At 36.9% G+C, this 12,306-nt stretch overlaps 1 protein-coding gene across 8 annotated transcripts in view; it reads right to left on the bottom strand.

Annotated features, from left to right (window-relative positions):
* The window catches only part of RBMS1 (RNA binding motif single stranded interacting protein 1), a 97,530-nt gene that overhangs the window by 40,573 nt on the left and 44,651 nt on the right, over positions 1–12,306 (bottom strand). For all 8 annotated transcript variants that reach the window (XM_026077932.1, XM_026077933.1, XM_026077935.1 and 5 more), the window contains one exon: positions 50–108. In XM_026077932.1, coding sequence (XP_025933717.1) covers positions 50–108 — 59 coding nt within the window. The remainder of the gene's footprint in view (positions 1–49; positions 109–12,306) is intronic.

Below are 12,306 nucleotides of genomic sequence, written 5' to 3'. Positions count from 1 at the left end.
TAAAATCATGTAAGACTCTCAAGTGAATGTAATTTAAAGGCAAACATACCTTTGCATTTGTTTGTTGTCTTATCCAAAATAGCCTTTGTGGATACAATTTTCCCATACCTAAAATGTATGTATATATATGCAAAGAAAAAAAGAAAAAAACATCCTGTTACAAGAGACACCAAATTCACATCATTTTATATTCTATTACCCATGTACTTTTAACAAGTTGGAATCATATATAGACTGTATAACTGTATAATGAAAACTCATAAGTAGACAGAAGGAACAAAAAAAACCCCAATAATTTCAAATACGATCATGCTCTGTTCTCCCTACATTACCAGTGGCACAGCAGAATCACAAAACAAGCCAGAGAAAAAGTGTTTTACACAAAAAAAGATATGATACAGGTAAAATCCTGATATATGAAAGAAGATATGTTTTAGGCATAAGCTTGGACTCTCCCTGTCAATATATGTACCAGATAAGGCAGACAAGAAACTGTCTTGTCTATGCTAGGCTTGCTAACTAAAATGCTATGAAAAAAAAGCAAGCAAAAAACATAGACATTTTTTTCCTTTCACTGACAAATCCAGAGATGAAAACCTCTATGCTGGAAGGTGACAAGTGAGTCAGCTTTATGCAAGCTGATCAGCAAAGCTGGTAAAGAATTTTCTGTGTTTTATGGAAAATTGAAATGTTAACAATTTGAACAAAACCAAAATATCCCTCGGGAAAGTTTCAATTTTCTTTTGTAAAACAAAACAAAACCCATTCATTGCCTGTTCTGCAGCTTCTTAAGATCTTGGCAGCCCGGACGCCAAGTTGCTATGCAGTCCAAAGGTGAGCATCCAAAGATCTGAGAAAGAAAATTAAGCTTGGGAAACAAACAAAAATCCCAGTTAGAGGAATGATGGTTGTTTCTCAAGTGTGGCAAAAGGTCTGCGGTATTAGCTTTTTTGATCCCAATTTGGAGCAGAATTTATTGCTGTTGGTGAAAATCTGCAATCTTCTTGGAAATCAAGTGTTACTTTTTGGCCAGTTCCAATACTAAGCAAGCAACTCCCCTGGCATGTAAATGCTTAAGGGCTGCAGTTACGCAGGGAATTAGCAGCAGAATCAGAAATGGAACTTGGGTCTCCCAGGTCCTTACCACAACCTCCATTTTTGCTTTTGAACTACATCTGATACAATCAGTATACAAAAGAGGAAAAATGTAATTTGAGAGTGGTTTTTTTTTCCATGAGGAAAATAATGTAACACGTTAATATGCACACACAAACCCTACAGGCCAAGCAGTTCTATTTCATTGTACAAGAACTGAAAACACTGAAAAGCATTAGAAATATTATTATCAAAAGAAAGTGAAATTTGGGGAAGAATAAAGTTTTGCCAGCTCACCTGCTAAATAGAGAGAAAGTTACTGAGTATCATTTCAAAACAATACTATTTCAAAAGATGACTAACTCAATTTCTGAAGCTGCAGCACCCATATAGTCTTAACATTTCTTCAGAATAGCTGAGAAGCCTAACAAAGTTAGGCTTAGTTAGTTAAAAGTGCTCAAATAATTTCTCACTTACAAAGTGATAATTATTCAAGGATGAAGTCTATTTGCAAAGTACTTTCCCTCCAAAATATTTAAATACATTTTTTTCAGTGTAGCTATCAATCTTTGTGACCAATTTCAAGCTCCCTCTGTTTCTTCAGCAAGTTCTTGTGTGGCTTCAAATACTTGTAATGGTAAATTTGGAGCAATCGAAGCCACCAGCTATTGGCTTCCTTACTTATTTGGAACTGTGAGCATCTACCTTTATATTCTAAAGATAGAACTATCTCTCTGTAGCCTAAAAATGTACAAGAAACTATGAAAATCCATGTATACTTAAATATACCATGCTAGAAGCTGTAATAAAGCAATATAAATTGTATCTAATAGTTGGAGCGTGTCTTCCTCATTAGTGCCAATTATTTTCCAAGTAAGTCATTCCCACATAGAAAGCTGTAGATTTCCTAAGTTAAACCTTCTGAACTGTCTCTAAAATTTTTCTGCGAGTGTAATGTACATATCATATTTACATGTTATGTACATGTTATAACTTTGGGAAAGGCAAACCGTTCAGGGATGGAAACCCATAGAGCTCTTCAAGATACATACTCCTATGTCCCAAGTCACTTGCATCCAGTATTATATCTGATGGTCAGTATTCTATACCTGCCGTCCTTTATCAGTTTCTTAACCTTTTTAAAGCGAGAAGCTACATAACCTTTTGGGAAAAAGGAAAAAAAATGAAGGACGATCTTGTCCCCACCACTCTTTCAGGTCAGGGGGGAGGGAGGGAAGGTGAAAAATACAGCCCTGAATATCTACATGAACAAAATTAGCATAACTCTCAGGCTGCCTTTGGTGGCAGAGGGAAATCAGGGACTGACTGTGGACTAGGCTGGCCCACAGACGCTGACGCACACCAGCCAACGGCACAGAAACGTACATCTGTATGTCTGTTCTTTACAATCATTTCATGGACCATCTTCCAAAGTGCAAGACCACTAGTGGTTTAATTCACTGTCCTAGATAGCACAGCTCCTGCAAAGAACCAGCTGCCATGAAAGACTGCCAAGAAATTTCAACAGTGAGAGTCTAAGAAGGAATCAGAGGACCAGTATAACAATAGCAAGCTATCACCATTTCTCCTACAATTTTCCCTATAGATACTCTTCCCAAGTGACATATCTCCACTGACACCCTGTGAAGCACAGAAATGCAGTTCACCCCACCTGCGACCTGACCAGCACGATACATCACCTCCTTGTTCCCACCATGTGGCCTGATTTCAGGGGGAGACATCCCTTGCACTTCCTCATAAGTGCTCCCTTCAAATGGCAATGGACATGAAATCTGCTTCCTTCCTCATGGATTCTGCAATCCCAGTATTCCCGTTAAGATAGGCTCCTGCATTCAACTGCTAGCTTGGTAGGTGCAATCAGAAATCAATGATCATCTAAAACATATTAAAGCCATGGTCAAAACTTATATATATCGCCTGCTTACCAAAATGAATATAGCAAGCAAGAGGAAAGGCTATATTGTTGATTGCTTGTTCCCTCTCCTCCAAAGCAATTAAAAAAATATTTTCAATTTAGTGCTAATCTTGGGAAGCATGCTCAGTAATAGCCTGTGTGCCTGTGTACTAGCTATCTTTTAAGTACAGAACACCAACACAAATGTATATTTTAACAGGATATCAAGAAGAGACTTGTTCAAAAGCCAAGTTAGAAAGATATGCAGTCCTGCTACTTAATTAGACAATATTTACCTCTACCCATTACACACACACTGTGCAAAAACAGAAGGGTAACTCCAGCTACCCACTGCCCTAAGATGAAGTCCTGCCAGGGAATGTGCACATCAACATAGAGCGCTTTTGTCTTAGGTTCTTTTCAAGTGCAAGGCTTGAAGCAAAACATCAACGCATACTTTTTAAAAAACACATTGTTCAGTAAGATGGTCAAACCCAGTGCAACTAACTGCACTGACAGACTTATTACAAATAACTGGGAATAGTTTATAGATATTTAAAACATCTCTGAAGCCTAATTTTGGTGACCTGCATGATGAAAGAAAAGGGTTTTTAAAAGACCAAGTGTGCTGATCAAACTGAACCAGTGTTTATTTTTCTTTCTTTGTACATCTTCTATTATAACAAACATGCTTGCAAACATGAGAGCGATAAGGTGCCACCATGAGCATGACAAAGACTGGGGAACAAAGTAGCTTGAAGTCTCTGGCACAAGTGCTATTTTGAGTGCTGAAAGAACTTATCTGTGTGTGCATTAGGGGAGGTACAATAAGAACAGGCATTGAGAGGCTTGATAGGGGACGTCTGGAATGAATTGTTTAAGTCTTTGTCTACACATTAATGTAATATACCTTATCATACCAAGCTCATAGCGTTTCCCTTTGCAGCAATTTCAAGCTGTCTTCTAGCTTCTGCTTTGAAGGGTTTCTCTACCACCTGGCTTTCTTTGACTCAGAGACTAACATGGCAAGCATATCTTTGCTAACACGGAAAGTCCTTGCTTCAGAGGGCTGCTTAGGTCTTCCACCCTGGACAGTCCAGAACTTCCTGTTGAAGACTGACAGGACTCTCTCTTTGACTAAGTTCAATCCAGCTGTAAAGAGAGGATTCCCAGAGATCCCATCCTATCCCTTGCATGAGGGTACTGCTGCCAGAACTCCTTTGCTATGTAGAAACAATGCTGTGTATCCTCAGTGTTTATTCTAAATTAATTTTTTGATCTTAGCATCTTATTGTTCCCCTTCACGGAATGTTCTTCATTTCTAAGAGCCAGAATCATGTGGCAAAGCTGGGCATGGATTTCATAATGCATGAGCGGCTCTGGATGCATGAAGTCAGTACAAGGTGGAACTGCGAAAGGAAAGAGAACCTGGCTGAACACAAAATTTCAGTAAGGAGCCAACGTTCTCACCAGGTGACCCACAGGCAATAGAGAACGACGACTAAACAGGCTGATCCAGCTAGGAGGGCCCTGTGGGAGAGCAGATCAATTAATCCTAAAAGAAACTTGCAATTGCTGAATGCATCCACATCAAACTAAAACTTTTTTAAGACTAGGTAAATAGCTAGAACGAAATGGATCAAATGGAGGAAATACTTCCAAAGTGATTGATGTATACTAATGGTAACACTAAAAAGAACATGCAGGTGTGGCTGTTTTGTCTGTAAATCAGCTTGAAAAAAGAAATCTTTCTTGTTCAGACATGGCCTTATTCAGTGAATAATATGGTCGGTCTCTGTGCATCTTACACGCACTCTAAATGTGAGAGTTCCCTGTTTGAAAGGGAGTAATACTACCCTTTCAGTATCACCCCAAAAATACAGGCAACAAAACAGAATATATAATCACTTCTGCAAATCAGGAATTTGCAACTTCTGAGAGATCATTCCCACCTCCCCTAAACCAAAGTATTCTATTTTGAACAATACTGCTCAAAATAATTTACTGGAAATTAGGGGTCTTAATAACGAAGAACATCACCACAGTCCTTATCATACTTGTAGAATATGTGGAAGCCCAGCCAGTTCATCTTGATTGAAGCCTGAAGAAGTGAAACATGAGCAGTCGATGGCAGGGTCTCACCTGTGCCCAGCTTTTCTACACCTTTTGCATCACTCATGGTATAAAGAAAACAGAGTTTCCCTATAACTGAGGAAAAGGGTCAAGGGAGTCCTCAGCATGAGCTGTCTTGATACAGCTGGTTCCCAAGCCTCACTGCTCTTCCAGTGGTCAGGACATTTCTAGACCATCAGCAGAGCCAGGGAGACACTCAGCCCTGCAATCTTTCCCTGGCTCCAAAGACAAGCTCTGAGCAGCCTCTGTGGCTGGAATCTGTAAGGAAGGTGGTACCCGGCTCCCAAGTCTCCCTCTCTCTGCTGCATCCTAGGAAAGCAGCATACTGAACCTCATGATGCTCTTGCTCCCCTCTTAAGCTTAGATACAGATTTTTTCTGTTTTTCATGTATAAAACCTTGGATTTTCCATTAGGTAGGACTTTCAGAAAAATACATGCTGGTACAATACTGCCAGACCTTGTGGCAACCTTCTCTAACGCTGCTACCTAATTGTGGGTAAATGTTCTGTTACAAAAACTCGATAGAGAAACTTACTCCATCCGGCAGAGCACTAAGTTTGGAGAACAGAACCAAAGGTTACACAGACTATAGCCATATGGTTTCCATTCTTAGATTTTTCTTCACCACATTTATGCCCTAGTGTGGAAGGAGATACTGCTGAGAACATTTTGTCTGTATTTTGTTTTCTGTTGTTGGGAAACATACTGTTCTTTAAGAAACTCTTTGGAATCACTCAGTCGCTTTATGGTCATCGTGGGCCTAAAGATTCGCTCACCAGAATGTAAGAAGTAACTTCAAACAAAAGTTGGACCAATCATTTTTAGTGCATAACTTAACCTTATATAAAAAAACTGGTAGCATTTACATTTTCCTTATTTTTTTTAAGACAGTAAATAGGTATGCATAATCTAGCTTACTACTTGTTTGTGTTTTGAAACTGTTATAGATTTGGTAAAAGACAGGCTGATCTGTTTAGTTCAGCTAAAGCTTCTATATTCGATTCAGATACACAAACACTGGGCTAATCAACTCTGCCAGATGCGCCCTGTTTCAGGCACTGGATCATCTATATTTCACTGTGTGTAAAATAGGACTTCATTATGAACCTAAACTAAAGTTAAAACACTGCTTTGATGACATTTCTGTCAAAGGGTCACAGGGCTTTGACAGAAAGCTAATTCCTTTATTAGTAATTATCCCTTTCACTCTCCAGTACTTCAGAAAGAAGGATGGCATTTTCAAAGTATACAAATATCCAAGTAACTTTCCTTGTTGTTTTTAATTTTACTTGGGGGATAAAAAAATACCTAACCAAGTAGATTATAAGTTATTATGATGCAAAACAGCTAATGTTTTTTTCAGTTTGCAAAATAATGGAAATTACATTTTGACTGTTAATGAAAAGAATATATTCTGATGAGTTAGGATCTATGTACACAACACAAGTTTTTGGCTTTAGTCCCTGTTCAATATAAATCTCTTGTGCTGCAATTGTCTATTCTTTGCAAGAAAGCTTTCTTCACGTCCTCTCCACCTTTAATTCCTCTTTTAAATTTTGGATATTTGTATTTTGGATAAGAATTAGCTTATAAAAGCCTACATCATCATCATTACTGATGGAGTTACCAACGTTAGCACGATACAAACTAGTGTTTCGTTGGTACAAACAATCTTTCCTTCAGGGCCTGTATGTTACAATTCTAGAATTCACTGAGAAGGAAGAAAAAAGGCAAAATCAGATGCAAAATTAGGTGTTTTATCAGTTCTTACAACTATCCATCCTTGTATCACTTAGAAGAGCAGATATGTAGCATAATGAATGTATATAATTCTTATTCTTGAGGTATGAACAGACAGCTTCTTGGTTTCTTGGGCAATATTAATTGTAATGGATAAAAGACAATATTTTATGAATAGGTATTTGTTATATAGTACTCTGGCTCCTTCTACATAAATGTATCTACTGCTTATAGCTAAGAGAAGCCAGGAGTTCAGAAGTCTAATGAATAGTAAGAGGTATACAGGAAGAAATTAGATTTTGGAGATTATTATTTTTCAGCTATCCATTTTGTTTTTCTTAAGAGTAGTTATTTCCTGGTTTAGCAGAAGATGATATGTGGGGGTAGGGAAGAAATGTATTTAGAATCAGGAAATGTTTGCTTCCTCTTGCTTTGTGGAGATGTGAATAATCTCTGTCCATTCTTTAGAAGCTGACTGAAAGACTAGGAAAAAATAAGTTCTGCTAGCATCCTACAGCTTTTTTTTTCTTTTCTTTTTTTTTTAACAGGATTTTGCAAAAGTTTTTCAATTACTATGCTCATTTCTGCACAACAAATCGATTATCTTGAAAGTATGTGACCCACTGTTCAATGCTCTTTCATTTGGTGCAACTTAGAAAAATTGTCTTTTAGTATCTCTAAATAGTTTAAACATTTAAGACATAATACAGCTGGCATTAAAATCAGCACTCCTAATGTGGCTTTCTAGCCTGTGATATATATCCAACAATTCCTGCAGAGGTGTTTTCTCCATCAATCTTAAATCAYCAAAAAAAAAAAAAAAAGTAACAACATGTATGTTTAGGATTTTTTTAATGTGTTAAGAATGTTGCAATATATATATTGAAAAAAAGCAGTTATTCTTCAGTATTATGATGACACAATCATGGAGAAAAAAAAAATCCATGAAACCTCCCCATTGAATAGCTTTTGGAGTTGGAAGGGAAGGCTCTAGTATTCTTCTCTGGCAAGCACCAAGAACAATTCAACTGAAGTTACTGCGAGAAAAAAAAAACAGCAGCAGTAAAATGGAATAATGAGAGATGAAAAATCCTAGCCATAAAATCTTGATTTTAGATTATTTTTTTTTTAATTAACAAAGCAAATTTTGAAGGATGACTCTATAGCTCCTATTCTAGGCTTTAGCACGTTTATAGGCATCTGTTGCCTCAATCTCTCCACTGAGGACGTGAATATAGATATTTAGCAGAACTGTGATTAATAATCACCCACACTTCAGGGTGAGATTTTTCAAAGCCCTGAGTGTTGGCCTGTCTTTGCTCAGCTGCGACATGATTTTTACCACCGAACACAGTGTTTTCATTGAAGATAATGATACCCTGACTTGTGCTATTCCTTCCCAGCTTAATGCCATCCTTCCCCAGCATTTCAAGGGGGCCACTCATGATAAACACTTTTGAAAATTAAATTCCTCAATCTGTGCATAAGCTAAAAGCAAACCAAAAATTATACAGCTGTGATGTTCAACATGAGGATAGCACCAAGTTGCTCAACTTAATTTACTCTGCTCAAATTTAATTCCCATTTAATCTTTCACAAACTAGCGAGATAATAATGCTCAACTCAATGCTGGGAGAGACTGGAGCAACAGCCCCAGACACTGAAAAAGGAGAGAGCGACACCACAAATTCACAGAGCAAACCTCTTGCCTTGTACCAAGGAGATCTTCTTTCATATTTCGTAAACACCTACAGATTCTCTTCATTCTATTGATTCTTGTGAACATTCGGATACCAACAAGCTGGTCCTAAATTTGCTGATCACATACCCATTTTAACTGTAATCAAAGTGTTTGTAATAGAAAAACCTAGAAGCAGGAAGCTGTCACTTGCTTGAAGAAAATTGAAATTTCAAGCAACAAACCTCAGAAGCACTGATTGGAATGAATTTCTTACAGACCCTGCCCCTTCCATAACCGACCCTAACTTCTGGCAATCTGACTGATTCAGCATAATCGCCGAGCCATCTGCTAGGCCGTCTATCAGTTCAGTAGCCTTGTTACTTTACAGCTTATAGGTTAAGCAGGATAAATTACCCATCAGACGCATAGAAGGACTTGCCTTTTTAACACACTTTGATGTACAAGTATGTATAAGTGACCATAACTTTATTTCTCCTAAACTTAAAAAAAACACAGTAACATATTAATCAAAGTGACTATTTTTAAAGAAAATGAAATTGTTTATGCGTATCATCTTTACAGTTTGTGAAAACTGCAGTTTAGCAGAGGTATATAAATACTTCATAGCTTACTTTGCTCTACAGTTTTAGGAGCTTTTCTATTTGCCCATTTTAAGACTCAAATGCTAAGCAATTTAAAAGGTGTGAACTATGCAGACTTATGTTCAGTTTTCAAATATCAGCCTACATAGACACAAATGCTGGTTGATATTAAAAGTATTGCTTCCTACCAATTCTACTGAGCTAAATAGCCAGGTTAGTAAAAGACTACTATATACATATTTTTCTGAATTATGCAGCATAGTTTTCTGAGAAACCAGTTTTAGCGTTGGATCGAGTATGAAATGATGTGTGTAAATTATTAGATTGAGTGATTTAAGAACTGATTTACTACTTCTAACATAGTATATTGTAATCGATATGTAGTACTCTTACACTGAAAGCATTACAGAAACTTTTAACATAAGACACCCGACTGAGGGTCATTTATACTACCTTACAGAAATGATTTGTGCAGCTATTCAGCAGCACTTACAGATAATCACAAACAATAAATCTCAGAATTGTCATAAATCAAATAACATATGTTAAGACATTCATATAAGACATGATCAGTAAGTGCTATATCACTATGAAAATCAAAATGTCTGCCTCTAAATTCCTTCCTCATGAAAAAGGCTGTACTAATCCACATCGTTTAGTGTCCAGTTCAGCAGAAAAAACTTGGAGAATCCTAATTTTACAAAAAGAGAGAAATAATTAAAAAGCTATTTGGAATTCTCAGCTAACCCGCTTTTTAGTACTACAAACATTCTTATTTAAATAAAAAATAAGACAATTACATTTTCTACAGAAATTTGCTATATGATGGCTATGCTTCTACTCACTGATGCTATTCAGGTATACGGGAAGGGGTTACAGTTTCATACAGCTTCAAGATGGAAGAAAAAAGCTATGTTATTTTAAGAAAGCAAAATGGTCTCACCCTGTTGTTCTCCTGCCTTAACACTATAGAATGGACAGGAAGCATGTGCTCAGACTAGGAGTAAAGCACTGAAGAAAAACCCTAAAAACAGACCCTATCAAAAACTGAAGCAATATACTTTGAAAATAAACTATCGGAGTTCATGTGGCTCTCTAAAAGAATACAAAAAGTGAGAAGCATGGAGTTTCACATAACCATGAAAGATAGTTTTAAAAAATCATAATTATAATTCAATTGCAAGCAGAATATTGAAGTACCAAACAGGTTTAAATTACAACTCTGGAATATTATTTCTACAGTCTGACAATTTCTTTTATTCCTTATTTTCACACTGAGAAATGATCAGTAATGAACATAAAGATTTGGCAAGGTGAGAAATTAAACCAGATGAATGCTAATATGTATTTAAAAGCTAAGCTCATGGCAACTCTGCAGACTTGCATGTATTGATTTGCCACTGCTAGCTCTTCTAATCTGAAAGTAAGGCAGCTTTTCTACACCCGGGCATAAATCTTGGCAAATTTCAGCTTCACCAGTTTTGCACAGCCCACACTAATGGCTCAAAAGAATAAAACTATAAAGACATAAGAGAAGGCACTTCTTGTTATTCATAATTTATAACTCCTTTCTCTTCCCTGTGCTAAGCAGTACAGATCAGCTTGGGAGCATAAACTAGTCCCTAGACTGTATACCTGAAGACCGACAATTTTTCTTTTCATTTYATTTCCTCCTTCCTCCAAAGAAACCAAATTCACTCATTTTCAGTGCATGATACATCATCCTTTATTTTGGCTCTTCCTGAGTGTATTTTTTCTTCTTGTGAGAGAAGATGAAGGACAAGGGAAGGGGAAAACAACATTATTTATCATCAGTTCCCAACATTTTTTTCCCCTTGTTTTAGTCAGAACAGTATAAATCAATGGTGTTATTCTAGCTACTACCCTAGCTAGCATAAGCCTACCTCCTATGTGGACAGACAGACAGGTATTAATGCTACCAGCCTGTTTACTTGCAGGAGAATTTTTTTTAATTTATTCTTGCCTATTAATATCACTTGTAGAGAAGGTAGCTAACTGAAATCTTACACCCTTAGTTTAAATAACAGACACCTCAAGGAATATGTTGGCAAAGTCCTGAAAGCCGTGGTGTAAGATAGGGACTGCCAAAGTGCAAGGACACTTTCAGTGACATCCCATTTCCTACTCTGAACTACATCAGCTCTGAACTGTCTCATATATTGTCGGGGGGGAGCAAAAAATATTATATATATGTATTTTATATATATTTTTTTTAATATATAAAACGCTTACTCTTGCATTGATCTTGTACAGAAGATGCTTGATCACTGGAATAATGCCTGTGTTTGTTTGTTTGTTTTAATAAAATATGACTGCATATCCTGTATGTTTTCCTTGTGTTTTTGTAACACTAAGGCAACAAGATTCAAAGACCTGGCCTACTGGGTTCAGATACCTTCTAGGCAAAGATATCTATTTGTTCTTATCTGCATCTTGCACTGATTTAACACCTAGTCTTGGAAAGTGCCGATTGCCCCTCTTCTGTCCGGAGGGCAGAAGAGGAACAAAACCCAGAGCCCTTCAATATATTTAAATAACCTTCAGTCTCTCTGAATTGCATTTGAACAGTGGTAGTGGTTCTTTTATGAAATATTCATAATAACATCCTGCTTTCAATAGCTATTCTATACTGGAATTAACACCTTATTATGAAGCAACTATAAAATTAATATTATGAGTCAAATCTTTAATTTCTGGTAACCTAATGTCAGTCACCCTAAAACAGCATTAAATAGCTGAATTATTCAAAATCACTGCTAGACCTTCCAGAGTCCTTGCCCCCTTAATAACATGGCATGTAGATTTGATCCCTATTTGAATCTGCTTCTCTAGGCTCAAGACCCAGCTGTGCTGAATAGCAAATATCTCCATTTCAATACGGAAAATGGTTGTACTAAAGTAGTTCTCTCCAGGGGTCAAAATACTTCAGAAGGGCATTTAAGGGGCTGTATGTTATTGAGCGGAAACATCAGCTCACATATTATTGATCATAACTGCATGGCTCTGTTGAAAAGATGTCTGCAGCAGTATTAAGTGCTGAGATAGGGACTGAGTGTTATTCATTAAAAAAATACTATCCATCTGTTGCCAAATTTTAGATACATGAGCAATCACAAGC

The sequence above is a fragment of the Apteryx rowi genome, unplaced genomic scaffold, assembly GCF_003343035.1.
Source record: "Apteryx rowi isolate R43461 unplaced genomic scaffold, aptRow1 scaffold_47, whole genome shotgun sequence".
Lineage (NCBI taxonomy): Eukaryota > Metazoa > Chordata > Aves > Apterygiformes > Apterygidae > Apteryx > Apteryx rowi.
This window is presented reverse-complemented; position numbering and strand designations above follow the sequence as displayed.